Below are 24,347 nucleotides of genomic sequence, written 5' to 3' on the forward strand. Positions count from 1 at the left end.
TACCTGTTCTAATGTTCAGTGTAACAGCAGCAGCTGCTCTCAGGTTTTACAGTTATCCCGTGCCTGAGTCAACATGTTACCTCGACTTTCCTGCAACATTTGGACTTCTGCAACATAAACCCAAACATACCTTGGGATCGGTTTCTGTTCTGAAGTTCTGTGCTGGGCTCCAGGTATAAAATCAGGAAAGACTTTACGTTTATTGCTGTTGTTCCACAAGAAAATGAAAATTAAATTCCAAAAAAACTTACTAAATCCATTCCAGATTAGCTTATCTGTCTTCATAAAAGTCTGACTCACTGTTTCCACACTGGCTAGGGTCTCCAGAGATGCTGCCCTAAAGGCATCCTGGGAAGACTTAGATTCTCCAAGTTTATTTGAGTGTTTTTGTAATCCTACTGCAGTCATAAGAGATGTGGTCAGACGGACCCTTCACAAACCTTTCTACAAGGTTTCTATTTTTGTGTGGTTTTGGGAACTGACGGTCTGATGGGACCACCCCCCGCTTCGCCATGAGAGGGTTAAGAAAACTTGGAGGATTATTTTGTTTTTCAAGATTAAATCCATGTTAGAAATGCTACATTTTATGCAGCCTCCAGAAACAATACAGCACCCGGCTCCACTTTAGATCATAAAGGTGGTTGAACAAAGATGATGCAAATTCCAGAAGAGCCACAATGCAAATTAAACTGCAGCTCATCAACATTCAAGCACAAAACAAATCACATGCAAATATCAGAGTCACAAAAGCCTTTTCCCATATCCTAATGCTGATAACTATGCCCAGATCAAAGCCAACTCTTCTATTAGATCAAAACAGAGAGCGATGGTGAAAACAGTCGAACTTCCAGCAACATGGAGGCAGGATGACGACAAGGAATGACAACAGACTGAACTCGGAGCTGGTGAGGCGACTCGCTCTCATCAACCAATGAAGTTGTGGTTGAAAGAGGGGAAATAGCAGAGCACCTTTTAGATGTCTGCCGTTTCAGACAATGGCCTCCTGAGACATGGCGCTTCCTTGAATTGTACACAGCTTCCACATTGTGACATTTTTTCCACCTCACAATCATGGTTACTGCTACTGTTTCCAGCAGGGAAGTGTCAACATTCTCCCAGTTGTCAGTCAGGCTGCTGTCAAACTTTTACTGCATGTTGGCGCATCGGAAAATCTGTTTTACGTGGGTTTAAACGTGAAGAAACAACGCTCGTTTGAGAGACATCAACTTCCATTGCAGCTAGATACTACGTCTCCTATGGCAGACCAATAATGTGAATGTTACGTGCGCATTGAGACCATGTGTGTAAAATTTCCAGGCATCTGGCAATGAAAGTTTAATGCTCTATAAAGAGCGCCCTCAAGTGGTCAGATGGTGCTAATCCTCTTCAAATTAAACAAAACTGCTGTGAAATGTTTCTGCAGTAAAAATTGTCATTTGTGCCACTACCATGTATCACAGTTATTGACATGTTTTATTTCATTTTGTAAATGTGGACCATCTTATTTCATGACCTCTGGAAACAATATCCTTGAAATTATAGCTGCACAAATAAAAGTTTTTGCTGCACAAACGTTTGACAACTTCACTCAGGTGTCATGTTTATTATAACTAAAGCAGGTCAGGTTAGTGTTAGTTGGTCAGCCTTTTGGCTTGAGTGAATATTCATCAGTGAAGACAGGAAGTCTGCATAGTGTAGCATGAGTTAAAGTACTGGTATTACTGGGTTGTTGCTGTGACATTTAAACAGCTCTTGGGTTAGTTTTACATCAGTGGTGCATATGTGAATAAATGGTAATAGTGGCACATTCTCTTGTAAAACCAAATGATAAAGTATCAGTTGTATAGACCAGTGTACACACTGAAAAGGCAAGAGATATATTGTAGTGTAAGGGGCATGTTAGTAGTTAAGGATGATTGAAAAAATCTAACTTTGGCGATGAGGGCCATTCTTCAACTGAGCACAGGGAAAATGTATGTTGACAAAAACTACTGTCTGAAATGAGCTGGTTGCCTGTTATGAGTCTAAGTTTGCTGTAAATCTTAGAATGAGTCCTCTAATGTTAAAGTTATAATGGAAAATTCTTGTTGGTTCTATTTGAGAAAAATTTAATCAATAAAGATTGTATTCCACTTAGCAAAGGGCCTGCTTTAGTATCTAAAGGTTCACTGTGGAATTTTGGGTCCAAATGAGGCTACTGCAGTAATACTACATGGAGCCATAAAAATGTCCAAGTCAAAAGGAGTATTAAAAAAATCCTTAAAGTTTCTATGATTTCTTTAGAATGTTCTATTCTGTTAGATTCTCAGTATGTGATTAAGAAAATATATCTTCAAATTGTTGAGGTGAGGGCTGTTTGCTATCAGTTAAAGCTACAGGATACATGATTTTACATAATTTTTATTCATTTGGTTTGTCCAAGAATAAAACAAATAAACAATGAAACATCTGCACAATGTGGAGTGCTACAGTGAGAGGCGGAGTGCAGGATGAGACAGCAGACAGGTGTTAAATCAATTCTGCAGTGTTGTTGTAAACCACATTCACATGTACAATGAGTGACATGAAAAACACATGTTACATGTGCACTCTAAATCAGAGATGTGGCAGTTCAGTAATGCTTAGAGCCAGAACATGATGCTATTGTCTACATTATTACCACTTTCTAGCTCAGAATTGGGAAGATAAAGTAAACATATGTAATGAACAGCTGGTCGTTTGGGGGTAGAATATGTCAAAATATGGGCAGGACTTTAGCAAAAAGTAGAAACTAGAAACAAAATCAGTGCAAGTCAACCCCGACCCCTTACCCTGAATTGAAGACACTGCTGCAGTAGCTTTCTATATTAAAGGGAAGAGGCACACTAATATGTAAACCCAACTACAAGCCATCACTGTCCCCTGTTGTTCTCTCTGCTCTGGAAGACAGATAGGACGGTCTACGTCATGACTTTCTTCTTGCACTCCACGGAGCAGAACAGGCAGTTCTTCACTGCCATGAAGCGCTGGCCAATCAGGCACTTGGTGCAACCAGAGCACTTGAAGCAGTCCGGCTCGGCGTGCCAGTGGTGCTCGCCGTAGGAAACCCTCTGGGCCTCAGGCTCCACCGCCTTCTGGCATGAGGCACATTTCTGGGAAGAGGAAAGATATCATGACATCAAATCCCAGTCCTCCTCCTTCAATATTTCACATATTTGGTCAGATCACTAAGTCACATGCAAAGGACCCATCCTAATGTTTACGAATGAGTGTAGCATGGAGGCATAGTGGAGATTTAATCAGTTATTACTGTATGCACAATCATATAAAGTGCTTAAAGTTGATTCCATCTTTGCAGAAGAGTATTAAAAAAAGAATAGCAATCATTGTTACTATTAACAGTAATAGTTTCTCCCACCTGACAGTAAGTGGTAATTCCCTTTATGTATAAGCTCTACCTTCAATATTTCAACAGTATATAAAATAATATGACTTATCTAGTGACATAAAATCAGCTCAATTCTGTTTATATTATCCAATATATGCTTTTAAAAGCCACTCTTCTGATTTGCTGAAGTGAATAAAACCCAAACAATTCAGTCAAAACCTCAGAGCTTCCATTGTGCTGAACTTGGGTTCTGATGTGGGAACAGCTACACTGGCAGCAGAAAGCATGAAGTCTGTTTTGTTCATTAAACTGCATCATACTTTAACATCTTCCTGTTTTTGTTAGTGCTAAAAGCTTCGGTTGATGATCAGAGTTGATGTTGTCATGGTGCATGATCTTTCCTTTGATAAACACTTTCATTGATTTTCTATTTCAGCTGCCTTATACATTACTGATTTACACATAAAACCTTTACAGGTGACCACATTTGTAAACAAAATGTCAAGCAGTATAAATACAAATTGATAGCTTCGTGAAGGCCAAATAATTCTGCAGGTCATCCTTAAGACATGATTCTATTTAACTCTTAACTAAAGCTGCACCTGATTGGAACCATCATAATGGATTGTCTGTTTTAAACAACAGGCTTCATAAAGCACTTTCAGTTCAGTAAAACAATTTCTAGTCAATGATTTTTAGATTTAATTGCTGAACTAAAACAAAGTTTACGTAAAGAGTCTTTTATTTTATGTTCCTTAAAAGCAATTTTAATCAAAAGATCAGAATTCAAAGAAAAGCAGAGATTGGTATCCACCAAGAAAACCTGACTGGTTCATTGTAGATTTTATAGATTCCTTTGCCATCACATATTTGCGTTATCTTGTTTAACACATTCTAGTTCTCGGAATGGCTATTAATGGACTAGGATCTCCAGATTAAATAATTACATTTATTTAAAGAGACAGTATTATGTGTTTTCCAGGCATATAGTGCCATATTATAATGCAATCAAGTAAATATGTTAACTTCATTTGTTATAAAAAGGCATATCAATGTATGTATATCAAATTATGACTTAAAAGACATCTGATTTCATAATTTATAATCTTAAACTGGGCCTCAGTCTCAGGCCCAGTTTCTTTCTGGACTGGTGCCTTCAGAAAGTTATCAAACTCTATTGACCCTTTAACAATGTTTTACCAGTGTTTCACTGACAAGTCTCTCCTATAACGAGCTCAGCAGATGCTCAGTTCCAGCAGGTTTTGCTAATTACTGCTGGCTAGTCTGAAGGAGCTGAGTGGAGGGGGAGAGGAGGCTCTGTGAGGTGGAAGTTTGGAAGCTGCAGCTCTGAGGAGGAACCAAGTCTCCAAGCAGTTAGATCCAAGCAGGCATTTTGCACAGCTGCATGGTTGACATGGAGATTAGATGATTTCTCAAACATGCATGAAAGAATCAAGGCAACACCCTCGGTATATTTATATTGACAAAATAACATTATAACATGATGTAAAGCTAAAAAAGTCTATTCTACATAATACTGCCCCTTTAAATAGTCATTTAATGTAAATGTTACAGCCGGTTAAAAGGTTTATAAAACAGTGCTTCAGTCACAAGGAGAGAGATTGGAGCCATTTAAAGATAGTAGAAAGACTATGAATAAGGCTCCACTGAAAAAAGCTGTTTCCTCTGGTCTCTACTACAAACCAATTTTATTTAATTAACCATCTGATCTAGATAATATCTTCAAATAACCCACCATAAAAAACACAAAACATGTTCCGAAGTCCTGCAGTGGATTGTTAGAGCAGCCACTGACTAAAACTTCCCACAATTCCCCAGGTCTGTGTGTGTGTATGTGTGTGTTCCAGGTTAAAAATGACAATGTCTCCTGGAACAAAGTCAGCAGGCCAGACTCACAACAGCGTAGTTTTTCATGTAGCAGGGTTTGCAGATGGGCTTGTCGTTCTCCATCACATAAGTCTCTCCAGCCAGGATGCAGTCACAGTCGAAACAGCAGAAATGCTTCAGATGCCAGTTCTGTCCCTCCGCCTGAGTGTATTCATTACTGAAGATCAGCTGTGGACACACACACACACACAGGTGTCAGCTCCTTTTTAAGCAAACATGTACGTTTCCAGACTAAGATCGACTGGTTGTCATCACCTCATCACAGCCGCCACATCGGGGCTTCTCGCTGTCTCCATAGTGACGTCCACAGTACATCTTGCCTTTCTTCCAGAAGTAAATCATGTCTACTAGCAGTTCACTGCAGGTGCAGCACACAAAGCACGCCGGGTGCCACAGTTTGTCGTAGCCGGCCCGCTCGGCATAGACGGCTGGTTCGCCCAGCAGCATGGGCTTCTTACAGTGATGGCACGACTTGAAAAGGAAAGGAGAAAAACAGTTGTCAAGGTGATGTAGCAGAGTGAAAAGGAAATATTTCAAAGCTCCAGTAAGTTAAACTCACAGGAGCTTTGTGAGTTTTTGTGAGCTGTATTTTAAATTATTAGAATTTAAATGCAAGACATAATTTATTGAAACACGCATGAATTTATTTGCTTAGTAACATAATTGAGCTTCCTAGCAAACTAAAGTCAGTGTTATTTATGTGAATGAGAACATTCTATTTTCATCAATGACCTTTTACTTTGTTAAAGAAAAACCAGACAAAACTGAAATTTTATCTCAGAAAATTAATCAAATCAGATTTAATTGTAGTTTTTCTCTTTGAGGGTGAGACAAGATGTAAAAATAGATCAGACTTACTCTTCCTATCTATGAGTTTTGGCTTTTAACAAAAAAGCCTATTCAAATCAAACTGAAATAAACAGATGAACAAGTCTATTTATTTCAAAAAGTAGCTTTAGTTCAAAAAGTAGCATTAGTTAACATAACAAATCTTTTAACTTTGTGAAAAGAAATGCATTTCCTTAAAGATGTAAGAAGTCAAACAGGGAGTCCTGCATGACTTCATTAGTTAGTCAACTAGTTAGTCAACTATAACTTGAATAAATCTAAAATATTACACAAAGAAAATTTTTTTTGACTTTTTTTTAGGGTTCAGATCAAAATGAATAAATCCAGGCAATTAAAAGGAGGCAGAAAACAGTTTAAAAATAATCTCATGATCCTGGAGAGCAGCATTGTCAAATTGTTTTACCAAAACTGTATAATTAAAAGATCTCCTTCTTCCACTTTTTATTTAATCAGAAATGCTAAATAAATTAAAGCTAAAAACACGTCTAATAAAAGACAAGCACGTTGTGCTGTATCGAACTTTTTACACTTAAAAATATTTCCATCTGCATCATCTGACTAGAAGGGAGAGTCATATATGTACCCTTCTTGAATTCTGGTCACAGACCACACAAAATCATTCTAAGGTCACAAATGGCCCACAGACCGCTCCTTGGACATCCCTCTATAATATGTATACATCCAGAAAAAAAGGAAGTATGCTTATTCTAATCAATACTGCTATGACTGTGTTATTTAAACATTGTGCCTCTTAAGAGTGCAGCAGTAAGATGAGCACAAATTGTCCAGCTGAGCTTGTGGAACCATGAGGTTCTGACTGACTGTCCATGATGATGCTGTGATTACCATCACCAGACCTGCACAGAGAACTGGGAAGGCTGAGTCACAGCTCCCCCTAGTGTTCAATCTGGGAATACCATCAGTATTCTCTAGTATTACATGTACTGATCACACTGTGGAAAAACTGTGCAAAGCCTGTGTAGGCTTGTACTGTAGAACATAAGATGAGTGTTAATTCAAGAGTCAGAAATTGCTGAAATAGAATAGCTGCTAGCAGCAACAGTAATAATAATAATAATAATAATAATAATAATAATAATAAATTCTTGCTTAAGTTAAAGTGATGACATGATAAAATGTCAAAGTAATAGTTTTACACCACTGCATTTTATCCAGAGTTATTTGACTTCTGTGTATTTTTTTTATTTATGCAAAATTAAATTTTAAAAAGGTATCCATTTTACATCAACATATGTTTTGTGTTATAATACTTGAAACAAGTTGGAACAATTACACTAATTAAACTTAGAAGTATTTTTTTTTACCAAAATGCCTGTTATAAAGCATCTACCTTTGGAAATCATAACATCCTGAATTTGACTGGTAAGATATTTTCATACCATTTAACAAACATCTTTCAGTCATAAGATGAAAGGTTAGTCAAAAGACCAAAGTAAGCCTTTAAAAATAATTTGTAGGAAATATTTTTATCTTGGATAATTTGAGGCATGACTGAGCCTGTCACAAAAAGCAATAAATTGTATGACAAATTAAAACAAAATCAATTATTTAAATTCTCATAATTTACTGTTTTTCTTCCAAAAACTGGAAGATAAAAGTCTTCAATCTGCTATTTTGGTCCTTTTTTGATGAACTTTTTTATTTTTTTTATGTTTTTTTTTACAGAGACTTTTGAGATTTTGCTGTTTCTACTGTTTTTTTTAATTTATTTTTTATTATTATTATTTTGGGTATTTAAATTTGACTTCCTGTTCCGGTGTTAAATTTTAATTAAAATTTAAAGTTTATTGATCTTTCAGAATATTTTCTTGTATTATTATACAGTTACATTACTTGAAAATGGTCTCAAAACAACATTATTGTTTATTGGAATAACGTCTGGGACAATTTATCGCCCAGGTCATTTATTACCGTAACAGGTATAGGTATGACACTGCTCTATGAGTAAGGGAAATTTTAAAAAACAAATTTCTTACAAAGTTATTCTGTGGCAGTCCGGAGTTGATGGCTCCAGCAGTGGCAGCGGTACCCAGTGACCCTCTGGCTGGTCTCAGACCAGCAGACTGATCAGTCCCTGACCCTGGAGTGGATCCAGCTCCGGCTCCAGCTCCGGCTCCAGCTCCGGCTCCAGCTCCGGCTCCGGCTCCGGCTCTGGCTCCGGCAGGTCCAAATCCACCAACACCAGAACCCGTAAGAACTGGTGCAGAATTGGCACCACCAGCTCCAACACCTGGTACGTTTCCAGCCCCACCAACACCAGCTGCTCCGGGACCAAACCCAGCCCTCCCCGGTGTACCTCCAGAACCAGCCGCTGCTGCACCTGCTCCACCTGCCTGAATCTGAGCCATCTCTTCAGGCAGCAGAACATCTCCGACGCCCAAGGCCTCGTCCTTGCATTTACGGACGTACTGCTGCATCTGCTTCACCTCCGCAGGGCTCAGCTCGTGGCACTTGGACGGGTCCTGGTCGTGCTCAGGCAGCTGACGATCCATCTGGTGCCGGCGGTAAGCGGCCCCCTGCGTCCCGGCAACCGGACGCTTCTCAGGAGGGAGCAGTTCAATGTAGCGCACTGCCTGACGGAGGAGAGAGAATTCAAATCTAGTTCAAGTCCAAAATGTTTAGAGAGGGATGATTAGAAGACAGAGCTGGGAGAAAAAAAATGAAAGAACCAATCAGGGAGACTCTAGAGAAACTGTTCTGCCTTGCAGGACACAGAAAACCACAACATGGCTCTTTCAAATATAACTCTAGACTAAACAAAGACAACTGCTAAGAACAGTCATTATATTTTATCGAAATATTTTAAAATATTTGAAAATAACACACTTCCAGACATAAATAGGGCAAAACATTTAGGACCCAAACTAGAAAGAGGTGACTTTCAACCTAAGTTTTGTAAGAAATTTACACATAGAGAGAAAATATATAAAATAAACAGACCCAGCAGAGGGGAAACACTGTTTATTGAGCATAGTAAAATATGTTTGAACAGCTGATTAGAGATGTGAATATTTCAGAGATTCAAATCCAATTTGTACACAAATTATACTATATAAGGACATGATTACATTCTGAAACAATTTATAAATCAAAAATTAATTTTTAGTATTCATACAGCTGAGAGATTCTGTTTAAATTATGTGACTGACGAGAGGAAAAAGACAGTGTAAACAGAGCATTTATTGAAAACAATTCTATAAAGTTTTATATGTTATAAAATTCCTAATTTTTACTTAAACAAAAACAGATTTGTGCATAAAATTATTTAACTGAAATTATTAGTATCAGATCAGCTTAGCTGCCTGGCTATAAAAAAAATGTAAAAGAAATATTCAAAATACAATTTAAAAAAAATTAAACTGACTAAAATCAATTTTTGAGCATTTTGATTCGATTCAGAATTCTGAAGACTGGGAATTGTGATCTGTCAGTACGAATTTATTCATCATCTCAAAAACTGTTTTCCTGCACTGTAGTGAAAGAAGCACAGTAATACCTCAAGAGGCCACAGAGTGTCGCTGTTGTGCTGTAAAAGTTAAATTCTGAACCAACCCTCCAAACCAAAAACACCATTTTAAAAAATTCCTCCAAGTCTGACTCTGACATAGTCCCAGTGACCACTACTAACTTTTCAAGGTGTTGCTCAAAATGAACTGACACGTCATTTAACTTCAAATGGAATACCTCCAAGCCAGATGAAGACAAGACAGTTTAATGGAGGAACCACTTTATTTACCGCTTTTAGTAAAATCTGGTCTGCAAACCATTTTAGAGTGGCTAGATGGATTATTTGCTGTAATTGAAGAGGTTTCCTACCTTTCTGAAAAATGGGTTCAAGTTTCTTTAGAGGCCAATAGAAAGACTTTTCTGAAACTGACACCCTGAAGCTAAACAGAGAAAGTTAATGAATGATTCAAAGTCTTACCAGATGCTTGTTGGCCACTGGTGGTGCCCACTCATAGGTGACGGATCTCATTGGAACATCTTTGGGGACTGGAACCGCATTGGCCGCTGTAACGTTAGCAGTAACCGGCACCTTGTTAGCCTTGACTGGAGTGACAGTGACGTGTGTGGACAGAACCAGAGGCTTCCCCTGGGCTTGTGCTGGAGAGCCGATGGGCACCGGCCCTGGAGAGGTCACAGCAGGCTGTGCATACGCTGCTGTGGGGGAAGGAGGTACCATTGTAGAGGAAGCCATAGGGGGCACTGTGTAAGCAGTGTTGGGGCTGGGCAGAGTGATGGTCACCATGTTGCCCTGGTAGCTGGGGATGCCATCTGTTTTCAGTTTGGCTATGAGGCCTGTGTACTTGGTGTCTTCAAACAGCTTGCCAACCTTCTTGTTCTCCTCCGAGTTCATCGACACGTCGTGTTCTGCGAGGCCGCACTTACAGTTCCTACAAATTTTCCTGCACAAGAAAATGAGAGAGTGTCTCGTCACGTTAAAGGCTCCCACACACTTCAAAGTGCTGCAGTCGGCTTTCATTGATGGGTGATAAAAACTGCATCATTTTATTTGCAGAGAGACATTTGCCTTATGAACTCGACACCTAGCCTGGGTTGAACTATTTCAACAATGATCTATGTGAAGTGTTGTATGACTGATCACAAAATTGTTGCTGTGTTTTATGTGGAAATGCACCCAGATAGAAATTAGGTTTTTATAAGAGACATGGATAATTTTGAGGAACGTATATCTGACACGGTGAGGTATTGTGTACAGTTCTGATTCTTCCCTAAATAACTACTATAGTAATTAGAGATGCACAGATCTGTATCGGTCCTGATATTGAAAAAAAATTCTAGACAGGGTGTGAAGTGACAATGTGCCCAATCTCTAAGGGCAAACCTATTCAATTTAATGCTGTGTGCTCGAAGTGATTTCATGCTTGTACATTATATTTAGAATTCCTAATTGCAATTTCTGAACCATTTGAAAGGTTTACTGCAGCTTATTTTACATGTTTGACCAAGGTAATCAAACTATTGTTTTTGTTAATTTCAGTTTCTAGATTATTTAAAATTGTGTGTGAATATGAACGTCCCAAAATCACGTGCCAACTGCGCGTTGACAGTTTGGGTTCTGACGCCTTCATACTACACTTCAGGGTTTTCTCACATGTTTCACTTTAGATAATATGGAAAATCTTATGATGCTAATTTGAAATGAGGCTGCAGAACAAACAAGTGTATTTTCCCCTAGTAATTAAGTTTATTTTACTTCTAAAATATAGAAAAGGATATTTCTTGGACTTTTGAAATGGCTAACTTTACTCTGTTAGTGTCTATTTAAACAGTTTATAAGCATCAACTCCTGTGATATTGTTCAAATCACAGCCCCTTTAACAAGCCTCAACACAGAGATCTTCATGCTCGTAGTCAGCTCTGACATCATTTCTGACTAGGCATGCTTGAGCTTGAACATACCAAACTTTAGCTGTGAAGAGGAATAATATATCAAATTGAACTGTGATAGCTTTTTAAACAGTTTGATGAGGAAGGAGCCAAAAAAAAGAACAAACATTCTAACTTGATGAGTCTTGTGACTCAAGAAAAGTAGCTCTAGTTGCTGTGAGAAGTATGCCACAAGTCAATAGTTTTTCTGACGACAAAGTTTGGTGATCCAGCCAGGAGTGCTACAGTTTTATGAGCAGTGGTCTCACTCCTTGGGAATGACTGACTTTAATAGTCTGCACAGTCAAGTCCCAGCTAGCAGCCTGGAGGGCCGTTTTTAACATCTTACTGTGGCTGATTTGTAGCTTTATACAAAAACCCAAACCAAGCTGTTTTCCGGAGTTCGAAATTTACACCAAAGCCGTCACTTTTGTTAAAGCTAAACTAAGACGACATAAATCTCTGAGGGGTGTCTGATCTCCATAGCAACGGGACACAATCAGGTTGTAAACTCCTGCTGCTGCCAGAGCATTTTAATTAAACCAAGGAGGAATGACATCACACCGACTCTGTGAATAAAGCCTTTTGTTTTCCTTTTATTACATTTATTAAGCCATGGTGAAATATGCAGCACTATACTACTGAGTGACCATAGAATCGTTGGAAAGATGTCCGTCATAAATTCCCATTTCCCACTTTATGTGCCGACAATAAGTGAGTTGATTTGCATTCATGACTGAAAGTGAACCACATATGAACAGAGACTTTACGACTCCGCTTTGTATAAAAACAAAATTGTGTTTCATGCATCAACTGCCTAGTTCAATTAGTGTATGCTATAAACAATTAAAAGCAAAAGAAAAAACAAAACATATGACCAGAAGTGGAAGACTTTTAGGTCGACTGATGTGGACCAGACGCTCAGAAAATAAAAAATTCAGTGAACATGCCTTACTTAGACTTCAACTATTCAAGCTAACAAACAACACTCTTCTGTGTGGAAGAGAAGAAGGCTCAACGTCAGACATTTTCTACATTAATAAGATCTTGGAAAGCCAACCCTGAACAACACAGAGATTAAAAGAGTCGAAACTATTTTCAATCGAGTCATGTTGGTTGTTCATTCAGACAAATGAAAAACGAGATAAACAGATAAGAGGAAAGCTAACGTGTTACAGCAAAGCACAGACACCCAGCCATCTTACCTCATGAACTCAAACTCTGCTTGCTGATAAAATATTTGGGCACAGTGTCAAAAATACAAAAGTTTAAAGACGGTGCTGGGGTCAACATGATGATGGTGGAAAAAAAAGCGTGACAAAAAAAACCTGATATTTATGTCAAAATATTTAGTATTATTAGACAGAGAAAAGTAATTCTGCTGTGCCTTACAGGTTAACACCAACATTGAGTATAACCTCGTATTGCAGTGACTGTTTCACACACAAGGTTCAACATCATTTCTGTTTCTAACCCAAATAATGAAGCAAAAATGATTTAACCAGTTAGCTTTTAAATGAAAATGGGAATCAGTCAAATTTGGTCAGAGATCAAGACATTAGAAATTGTGATTCAGTGAGAAAGCAGGACATTAAACTCCTCTGCTCACTGTGCTTGCTCTCGTCATGCATCACTGTCAACAAACAGGTTGTGCAAACCTCCAGAAGTGCAGCTCGAATCCCTCGCATTTGTCCTTGCATTTTAAGCACGCTGCTCCAGCGCCAAACTCATGGCCGAGAGTCACCTGGAAAAGAGAAGAAAAACAAGCACCATTAATATTTAGACTTCATTTGATATCAGGTGAATTTAAAATGACTCTGAATAAGTTTTTACTGGACACAGATTCCAAAATTAACAAATTTCTGACATAGCTAGTAAGATTTTAAATTGCATTCTCCCTCATGATAGAGGACGATGATTTATATTTCAGAGAGATATTTTGAGACGACGTGGAAAAAGTGTCTACTGAAGGTTGGGAGTGGACTCTTGGGAGTATTGTTGTCTCTGGAAATGAACACAAGGTGGAAGAGAGAGGCAACTCTGCAGAGCTCGAGTTGGTAGCGTCCTTTTTGACCTAAACAACTGTTGATCATGAGCCTTACATTAATGAACAGACCTGCTACAGACTGATAACTTTATCAGTTAAATTTCCCCCCTTTCCTCCAGACTCTAGGGTCTTTGATCTACCTCAGGAAGTGACAGGATGTTTGCACCCAAAGAAAAAGAAAAGATCTCAACCTGACTGAAGAAAAACAATCTGAACTTTTATCCCTTTAGGCCATCTCTACTCTTACATCTGTTTTTCTTTTAAAACATGTGCGTCAGCCAATGGTCATATGCACCTTAGCCCATTACTGCTGTTTATTTCCATATATGGGTAACTATTCAATGAAGCTCAAAGCCTCATGGGAGCCCAGCAGGCACCCCTGTTGTCAAAAGGCATGTTTTGACCCAAAAGACACTTGCTGGTGAGGAATGCAGACAAGAGACTGTTTGCAGCAATGGCTTCCTCCTCATGGGAGAGTTCGAGCAACAGCTGCAGAAACTGCAATTAGATTTAAAACTGTCAAACAGACCACTGGATCTAAGAGAGACTGAATTGTACCTATGAACTTCAGATCCAAGCAAAACTTGCAGAGCACCAAGCTAACGGGTCAAAACATGTGGTGGTCTAAATATTTATCTGGGTACAGTGAAAATGAGTAGCTGTTGGAAGGGTGTGTATTCATCTGCTTTGTTGCTTTGTTTAATGAGTGACTCTGCGTGAGGCTAGACTCACAGGGTGATTCACTCTAGAAATGATTTACTCCACCTACAGTAGAAATAATGACAAAGTGTATAACTGAGGGTCACTGGTACAGTTTATACTGCTGCAGATGAGTCACTGTTCCTCCAACAAAGCAACTTCTGCAGAAAAATGACCCATGGTTCACCCCCATCGTCATGAGTCCCACATTCTCAAGTTTTTATGTGTAAGAAATTTGAAAATATTGTCTCTTTTTCTTTCCACTTGACATTGCTGTGCTTCTTTATGTTGCTCAATCACATGAAATCCCAACACACACCCACACAACATGTGGAATAAGAACTGGGAATACTTTTGGAAGGCACTGGAAATCTCAGCTTGTGTAGCTGAGTTTAATACTCAAACTACATCATATGGTTTCTGTGTATTCAAACTAGTTTCATTTAGGGATGCACAATATTGGACTTTTGGTCGATATCCAATATGCCAATGTAATAAAACTCATTTGGCCGACAACAGAAATAATACCAATATTTTTCTTCCTATACCTTTTTTTTGGAGACTATATGACTTCCTCTACTGTGGAATTAAAATACTGTATTATCTTTGTCAATCTGGCCTGCTGCCAAATGCAAATGGTAAGAAGGCTGAAAATGATGCAAGATTTTCAACTTGCACAGCACAACACAACATCAGCAAATTTGACGTTGTGCTGCAGGCATCATTGTCCCTGGTTTGTCATATAAAAACAACAACTTTTATATCGCTGACTTATTTTGACGGAATGATCGATGTCCAATACTAAATTTTGCAGTTAATATCGGCCGATACTGATACTATAATATTGGTCATCCCTATTTCCTCATATTTCCAAACCATCTCAAGCTCAGTCTGATTGGATCTCAATATTCAAGACATGCAGCAAATTCTCACTTAGATTAAAGTCTGGTATTTAACTGACCTATTTAGCATATAAATATACAGTAATGTAAATTATTCAACTGCATTTCCAGATCAGGGGTCTGAAGACTGTGGCTCTTTGGACCTTCCACAATGGCTCTTAATAATTTGGCTAAAAAAAGTGCAGAATCAATACATTTTTAAAACATAGATAACTGAAGATTTTAGCTGGTTTTTTTTTTATTTTTTTATTAAAGTTGTTTTTTTTTGCATGGAGTAAATACTTCATTAACAGAATGCTAAATCTGGTGGTAGGGGCACTAGGAAGTCTGTCAGCAGCCCTCAATGTTTTTGGTTTTTCTGTTAATAAAATATTACAAAGATTCAGAGGTGCACAAGCAGACATCATAATTTGAAAACTACAGTGTGTGGAGTCAATGACCAGGTGGAGGGGCGGCACAAATGGTGTGCAGCCTCTTTCACCAAATTCCATGGGTCAACTATAAATCTAAAAAAACTATTTAAAATAAATGGCAGTCTGGTGGGGGGGCCAAGTGAAACCTGGTGACCCACCAGGTTTATAGTACACTGGAGTAACACAAGTATGAGTAATATTTATTGTTTTTTCTCATCATTATGTTTGAAATGGATGTGTCCTCTACGTGGCTTGTGGTAAAATATAACTGAAAGTTTAATGGCTGTATTTCAACAATGAAATACAGCTGCCTGAACAGCACAACTAACTTTACTGTCATTCACAAGAGTTACAACAAGACTGTTTCTCTGATTAATGTTCTCCTTCCCTGTTTCAATTTTAAGACGTAATATTGCTCCCTGAAACAGACAAAACAGGGAAGCACTTTACAACCTAACTCGGCTATAAACGTCTCCGCTAGTTTTTGTCCTCTTTGTCTTGATAAAGCTGCTTTCACCAATGTTCTCTAACAAACCTCTGAAACCTTCACAGAACAGGTGGATTTACACTGGCAAATTACACACAAATCAGATGACTTCCGAAGGTACTGCAACATTTAGATTTTATTCTGGAGGCTACACAATAAATAGAAATGCCAAATACATTTAATTTTATTTGTAAAACATAATGTTTTCACTTTTTTTCCGATTTACTTTAAAATTGTGCAATATTTGCCTTTCAACCTAAAACGAACTGTACTGGAGTTTACTTTGTCTGTTGTACTTATAACATTGGGGAAATGTGAAGAAGTTCAATAGCTTCAAATGAAAACATATGTCTTTAACAAACGGGTTAATTTACTTTTTTGACCTTTTTAAGCCTTTAAAATGTTGTTTTCATGCACACAAACAGGAAAGCAAGTTGAAGTGATCTGTAAACTCGCCGCCGGTGACGCAGTTAGTTCCCTCACGAGCAAGTTGAGAAGGAAGGGAAAGTAACTGCTTTCTGACAACTTAGAAAGTTGCTTTCTAACTCTGTGAACTTAGCTGTACGATTTTAAAAACGACATTTAAGCTAAGAGAAATTACTACAAAGTGGTGTTAGGTGTATTTGAGTAAGAATTTTAATTTGTTCCAGTCTCAAAATTTGAATCAGAAACGCCTCCTAACTAAATGAATCGTAACCCATTGGATCAGTACGCCGGGGTTTTGTCGCCACCTGCTCGGTGCTCGGCGCACCTTTCAGGGCGTTCCCAGCTGTTCTCACATGGAAAGAGGAGACTCCACGGGACGGGACAACTTACCTTCTTCATTTCCTTCTCTATCTCCATCTTGCTGTCTGTGTGTACGAGGCGGGTACTTTGTCTGAAGGAGCGCTCCCCAGAAAGGCGCCGATAGTAACAAACCCGGACAGAGAGATGAAACAGCCCCGCACCGGTCTCTTCTCTGGCAAGTCCTGCTCGCGCTGAGAAACACGTGTGTCAAGCGGGACACAATCACATGCACAACTTCCGCTCAAATGTTTCAGCGAAATAAAACAAGTCTTTTCATCAATTAAGAACCTAAAATATCGAATACACGGGGTTGGTAGGTATGAATTAGTAATGCCCACACACAGCGGCAGTTTGATCAAAATAAAGCGAAAGTACATAATTTTGTGTGAAAGGTTTAAATTTTGTGATAGTGTGAGAAACTGTTATTATTCATCCCAAAAGGACCAAAAAGGTTTTCTCTTCAAATTGTACAACAGAGACTCATGGTCTTTGTTTAGTCACTGATGCACACACTTTTCCATTGGTGTAACGCAACTAAAATTAAATTAAACAAAACAGCGCATAGGAAATGTTAATGATGACGAAAAATAGTTTAAATATTATTTATATTAATATTATTATTGTTATTATTGCTAAGAAAAATAGTAGTGCACAATTTAGTAGACAAAGTATTTAGCAAGTTTGATAAATATCTCAGAGTTACTATATCACACTCATTTCCTTCCCTAACTATTTTGTTTCTTATTGTGAAAGCCAGATATTTGTATTTCCGGTAGCATCTTTTTATTCTTGAATATCCTTTCTTCCAGGGGTCCCGTTCACTTTTCTTCCAGCGACTGCGAGAGGAGTGCTTCCGCTTAGCCAGATTTGTATCTAAACCTATCAGGAACAAAGACAGCCCCAGAGGGGCGTGGTCACAGCGTGACAAAAGGAAATAACTGTCCTCTGACATACTCAACCTGCTGAGGGATACAAATGTATTTCTAAAATCTTACTTTTTAAAATAATACCAATGCATTTGTTGGCATACTGACAGCTGATTTGCAGATTAAAACTTAAACTCTGTTCAAAGAATTCTACTTTTAAAATGCAGAATCAAATATTCCAAAAACCACACACCACAGCTGGTGTGTTTTGTAATGTTGCTGTTTGCGGTTGTTGTTACAACTCATAGTCCACGATAGAAACATTCTGGGGAACAGCTGCTGGGTTGCCTCAGTGACAGGAAACAATGGTGGTTAGCAGCTTCCCGTAAGTGCCGTTTCTGGCCCTGTCAGAGGAAATGATACTGTCACGCCCTGACAGGTCATATATGGTGTTATCTGTTAAGGAACTCTGTTCAATAATGAACAAAATGCAGCAATGCCTGGCAAAACTCAGATGAGTGTGCAATGAATTGGAGAGAAAAACAATACATGATCTTTTTTTTTTTTTTTTTGTTTACAAAACAAGCTGAAGAGTATGTCATATACCATACACTTTACCCTGAATACAATTCCAGAGCCTTCAAAGGTCACCCAATTATGAAACAGAGTCCATCTGCGTGTGATTTCATTTGAGTATAAGTGCAACTGGTCTGTGAACGTTTTGGAGATTTGTTGGAAAGCATAAGGAAATTAACAGAATCCCAAAGACCAATGAACTAATCAGGTTAGAGGTGAAGATGTACAGAAATTTAAAGTATAGACAGGTCATACAATGGTTTCCAGGTTTTCAATGACTCACAGAGCATTGTTCAATTCATCATCATCTGATATGTAAGGAGTATGGCAGAGAAGTAACCAAGAGACTAATAGAAACTTCAGAGGAGATGTAGCAATCCAACATTCAGGCAATGTAAGCTATTGACAGGTCAACTATTGGTAAGTTTGGGGAAGAGAGGAAGGTGCACAGTCATTGTTGAAAGACATCTGCAAGTTAGAAATCGGTGTGAAGACACGTTATCTTTATCAGCAGCCTTCTTCACTAAGCCCACTCTGTGTCATCTGCGATACAAAAGATCTTGTTAATTGTTGGGTTTTATCCAGAAAGACGAGAGGAAAAACTTGACACAGGCAGGGAAAACTGCATTAGATTAGATGTTTCGGCAGACACGTATTGTCTGGGATGTACATGATTTATCCAGGGATGATGTGTTGCAGCTGTAGACAGCAAGAGCATTCCAGAAGGCAGGGAGTGTGACACCAAATGCTCTCAGTCTGGTATAAGGAACAGAGAGCAGTCCAGTGTCAGAAGAGAGATGTGAAGTTGAAGACAGTCACACAGATGTGTACGTTAGAAGAAGAATTATGTAATTGATCTGAAGGGAGCCTTGGACTGTTGCCATGGTGCCAGGTGGGCAAAGTTTTGTAAATATTGGAGTCGCCCAAATAAGACGCAGATAAAGTGATTCAGTGGATGGAAGCATGAAAGTGTTTCTGCCATTTGGCATTTGGAGATATGAGTAGATAAAATGTGAGTGTGGAGTCCAGGTTCAGGAACGCTGATGAAATATCTGTGGGATATTTCGGTAACACTTTATTTGAAGGGGGTTGAATAAGACTGACATGACACTTTCATAAACATGACATGAATATTTATGACTGTTGTCATAAAGCGTCATTCGGTAAATTATGACACTTTTAATACGAAGTTGACATTATTCAAAATGTCTTTGTTATGACAACTTGACATTAACCAAGAAACCATTACTGTTTAAACTTTACCTTTAAAAACATAAAGTTACCTAATTTCTAAAGTGCAATCAGTAATACTTTTATAACAAATTTATATCAGTAATGATTTCTTAGTTAATGTCAAGTTGTCATAACAAAGACATTTTGAATAATGTCAACTTTGTATTAAAAGTGTCAATTTACCGAATGACGCTTTATGACAACAGTCATAAATATTCATGAAGGCTTATTCATGTTCATGACATGTGTTATGTCATGTTTATGACAGTGTCATGTCAGTCTTATTCACCCCCCTTCAAATAAAGTGTTACCGATATTTCTAAACTTCCTGAATGCTGTGTTTATCTTCTTTTTCTTAGTTTGCTGATCACAACCAGGGAGAAGGTTTTAATGCAGGTTGTCTGAAGACATGCTTCCTGTCCCGGCAGTCCAGCCTTCTGGTGCTGCCGTCATATATATTTTTCTATTATCTATCCTTTGGATTCTGTCATTGTTCAGCTTTTCCTACAGGCAGCTTTTTATTTATTTATTTATTTATTTATTTATTTATGAACACATGGAGCTAATTACTGTCTGGTTCAGTATTCAGCCACAAAAACTATATTATATTCTATTTATTGCATGCAATGTATATTTAATTATGTAAAAATGTTGCTTGTAGATAATATGTTTCCCACATTTACAAGGTTATTTATTTTATATTTCTTACTTTTTAACCTTTCGAAAGTGTCTTTCTTGCTCATATATGTTTTTCATTGTACAAGGAAATATGTTGATACTCTGCTGATGATGAATAAAGTTGAACTCGAATTCTTCTGGTTTTTCCTCGCTCCCGCCTCTCTCCGGCCGTCTCCCTTCAGAAAATAAGCTTACATATCCACAGTGCCTGTGTTTTCTTCAGCCTGCTGCTCAGTATACACACATCTACTCCCTGGTTCTGCATCACCACTGGATTAGAAATGTGGCTCAGAGTAACTAGACTAGTCATTTTCATAGGTCCAAATAATTTTTATGACCCTCTGGAACCCTGTATCATTCATGGTCTCAGAAAGCGCAGCCTTCAGTTAGATAACCTGTAGTGTTGCAAAGTCTAAAATTAAACCCGTCTTATCAGCTTGTGACTGCAGGTCAAGAGGACTTCCTGTTTTTGCCGTTTTGCTAAGCTGAAGGTGTTGATTGAGGGAAATCTTATGCGGCCCTCTGCCTTCCATTTTGTTTAGGAGAAAACTAAACTATCCATGCTGCAGCTTCAAACATGAACAGAATGTCAGCTCAAAGTCGATGCCTTCAGGTTTGTCTCGGTCGATCAGGTGGAACTTTGCTCTCGTCTTCATCTGTGCGCAGAGACGAGGACCAAGAATACGTTCTGCTTCTCTGCTAAGTGAATCCTGCAGCTGTTTTATTTCTTTTTTTCCATCACACTATTTACATACCGTAGCTTATCAGCTCAGCTGGTTTAGTTTGGGGAGAAAAAAAACGCAGGAAAAAACAGACAAGAAAAAACCTAAGACAGATTACATTGGAAAGGATGTCAATGATTCTCAAAGATATGTAGACATTTTTTTTTTTAAGTTTATGAATAAAGACATCTCTGTGAGCAAATTGCATATCAGAGTCAACCGAATGTTGACTCGGTGTTTACATGTTTTTAAAAGTTTAAATGAATATGAGGCTTCATTTAGCCAAAGAAGCCTGCCTCAGTAAGACTCAGCAGAAGTTAAGACATGCGATATTTATAACATTAATGCTTTTTAATGAGTTATTTATTAAGATATCTGTGAAAACATGTCAGCAATAAACATGAACCCCATATGATAAATTACTGTCTACACATCAACCCACAAAGATCTAGGACTGTGTGTGCTTTCTGACTGTGCAGAAGGATTTCCAGAACCAAAGGGGCGTGGCCTACAAGTTGTAGGCTGCACCTAAATAAAATTTGTGGGATTTTCCTTTGTGATCCTCATTCAAGCCAAATATCCACTTGCCTTTCTGCTGTGCTCCATCCTCAGCATGTTGTTACCTGTATTAGATTGAAGCTGATCAAAATATTTTGAAATTATTTGAAATTAATCAATAATAATTCATGAGTAGTTATTCCATTTAACAGTGCAGTCAAATGTCAAAGAGAGATTTAAAGTGGGGCTGAAAATTCAAACATTTCCTCCCTCAGGATATAACATTCTATCCTGACACTTTAAAGGAGAACACCACCTCCAGCTAGAAATATCTGTATAACTCGTTTTGGAACTGCCTCTGGTTCAAAACGAAAACCTAGCCTAGCGGTTGAAAAAGTAGGAGAGCTTTTTTGAGTTTTTATTGTGAACTGCTGTGGAATAGAACTTGAGATTCCCTGTGGCTGTGAGCACTGACTGCAGAGTCAGACCAGGAGACACCGGACCGGCACCAAGAAGAAAGTCTGACTGGAGCAAGGCCGATCCACCAGTTTATGAGTCGGGTGAAGTATTAACTGTTTTTACAAAATGTTTTTCTAAATAATTTAATCTTTATAGTTCCATCAAAGCTTAATCTTATCACTGCACATAGAAAGAAAACCCTTTGACGTTGTTCTCAGGTTGATTCTTGACTTGATTTCTGCTGGGTCTAAGATTCAGAAATGTGACTGGCCAGATCAAATTTAATATTTATTTACAGTTGAAACCATACATTCTGTTCGCTAAATGTCCGAAAGCATAGTGAGGACATTCTATAGAAATTTAGACTTGGGATAAAAGTATTTTGAATTTAGCATTTAGCAAATGGACATGATTTTATTCATTCCAACAAGAAAAAGAAATGTGGCTTAAAGTTCAGACAGTGAGGAAAAATGTTTTGAATCTTTTTATTTAGTGTATGTAAATGTCTGGTTTTGTCTGCACCTAAAATAATGTCAAATCCTTTTGGAATTAACCATTATTAGTTAGAGTTGATGTTCTTGTGTTCTGTGCTGTAATTAATTATTTGAATCATCAGTATTACTAGTAATAGGTTAATTGTGGGTTATATTAGTCAATATTTTCAATTTAAAAATAATTACTTGAAATGTCAAGATAGTGATATTTTTACTATACCTAAGTCTTGACATTTTCTTGAAATTCATACAATCTCCTGGATGCCATATCAGCAGAATTAATGGTCCTTGCTTTTGAATTATTATTTGTTATTTTAATGTACAAAAGCAAACATTAATCATCTGCATAGCTTTTAATGTTCATAATCAAGTGGTGAGTTATGCACTTAAAAACACAGTTAACTAGCTCTTACTGAGTTTGCATTTCTGCTGACTCAGACTGTTTAAAACACTTTGCAGGAATTTGAGTTAAGAGCATTGATGCTGTTTCACTGAACATAAAGAGAGGAAGCTGAGACAGACTGTGTACAGCAGTGGTTTGATATTGAGCAACACTTTGTAGCAACTAGTGGCGCACAAAGGTCCACTGGATCACTCTGTTGGTCCTCCGTTCCCCACAAACATCGAAGTTATGCGGACATTTAAGAATGTGAAACAATGACTACATATTTCACTGGAATATCAGATGGAAAGCAAATAAAAGGGTGAAAATATAATGAAACTAAAGTTCAACTTCTCATTGCTCAGTAAATAAAGAAAAAAAACCATTTTGATTTCTGGAAATGACCTGAAAAGCTCTTAAAAATGAAGGAAGGAAACACTGTTGCAACTTCAGCTGTCGGAAAGCAGAAAATAGCTTGTTTGTTTTGTGAAAACCGAAGAAAAACTTTTCCAAGAGATGGGAGTTGAGAGCAAACGGTACCAGTTTGGGAACTGGAGCAGCCGGTGACACTCATCCGACACAGGGCAAGGTCGAGGTGAGCACACATGACCCCGCACGCTTCGCCATAAAAGGCTAGCTTCGGCCCTGACCAGTTTCACACAGTTGGTCATGATGAGGGGACTGATCGCATTCGCCGCGCTGTTTGTTGCTGTTCTCGCCAAGGAGACCTTTGAGGGGTGAGTCTTCACAGCATCACAGGTAACAATATATTTACCTTTAGAAGTCATTAGAAGACCCGAGGACTGAGCTGGTATTTCCACTGCTGCCCAATAAGACGTTATCTGATGTAAAGGAGGTGCACTTTACATAACAAAATGATAGTAATGAGGTGCATTCCATTTCTGGGAGGTGTTTGATCAACTATGGAACCCAAGTAAATGAAAAAGTTCATGGATTGAAAGACATAACCTTTATCCGTTTCATAACTGTAAAGAAAATATGTCTCTCCTATGTACTTAAACCTATGTGCATCGTTATATTTTACCTTTCATTTAAGTATTTTCTCCAATATTGGAGATTAGAAGTCCTAAAGACGCTTAAATTTAATTTCACTGTATGACCTGAAATGTTGGTATGAGCTGTTTCCATTCATGTTAATTCTGATTCCTGTTTGGACCAGTTAATCTTAAATTATGGCAGATTATGACCTCCAACTTCTTGATTATAGGTGTGATTTATTGTCGTCATTTAACCAGATTTTCTTACAGATGTGAAATTTTCTCATCTGGGAATGATTAATTGATTGGTGGTTGTTAATCTTTTTGTCCTTATTCAGAAACCAGGAAAACTTAGAAATATTTCATAGGTTACACTGAACTTAAATGTTGACGATCAATTAGTATTTGGATTGATTAAGGATACTGGTTGGGGTTGATCAAAAGACCCTGCCAAAGCTGATTTTCAAAGTTTTTGTCTCAACAAAATTTGAATAGGAGTAATGATGTCACATTTTCAATGTATATTTTTTGGGCTAGAAAAAGAGAAGACTGGTTGACCTTATTTAAAAAA

General features: G+C 38.0%; 2 protein-coding genes across 2 annotated transcripts in view; one reads left to right on the forward strand and one right to left on the reverse strand.

Moving 5' to 3' along the window:
* Positions 1–2,382: 2,382 nt before the first annotated feature.
* tes (testis derived transcript (3 LIM domains)) lies at positions 2,383–17,111 on the reverse strand. Its single transcript, XM_015060053.1, has 7 exons — positions 16,901–17,111; positions 13,195–13,280; positions 10,071–10,551; positions 8,122–8,718; positions 5,531–5,746; positions 5,285–5,443; positions 2,383–3,131 (listed from the first exon to the last, which is right to left on the reverse strand). The coding sequence occupies exons 1-7, from the start codon at positions 16,925–16,927 to the stop codon at positions 2,940–2,942; spliced, it is 1,758 nt and encodes a 585-aa protein (XP_014915539.1). The 5' UTR covers positions 16,928–17,111; the 3' UTR covers positions 2,383–2,939.
* Positions 17,112–23,409: 6,298 nt separating this feature from the next.
* The window catches only part of cpa5 (carboxypeptidase A5), a 9,501-nt gene continuing 8,563 nt past the window's right edge, over positions 23,410–24,347 (forward strand). The window contains exon 1 of the mRNA XM_015060055.1: positions 23,410–23,515. Coding sequence (XP_014915541.1) covers positions 23,448–23,515 — 68 coding nt within the window. The 5' untranslated portion in view covers positions 23,410–23,447. The remainder of the gene's footprint in view (positions 23,516–24,347) is intronic.

The sequence above is a fragment of the Poecilia latipinna genome, unplaced genomic scaffold (assembly GCF_001443285.1).
Source record: "Poecilia latipinna isolate Pla-1442-1.1 unplaced genomic scaffold, P_latipinna-1.0 Scaffold1682, whole genome shotgun sequence".
NCBI lineage: Eukaryota > Metazoa > Chordata > Actinopteri > Cyprinodontiformes > Poeciliidae > Poecilia > Poecilia latipinna.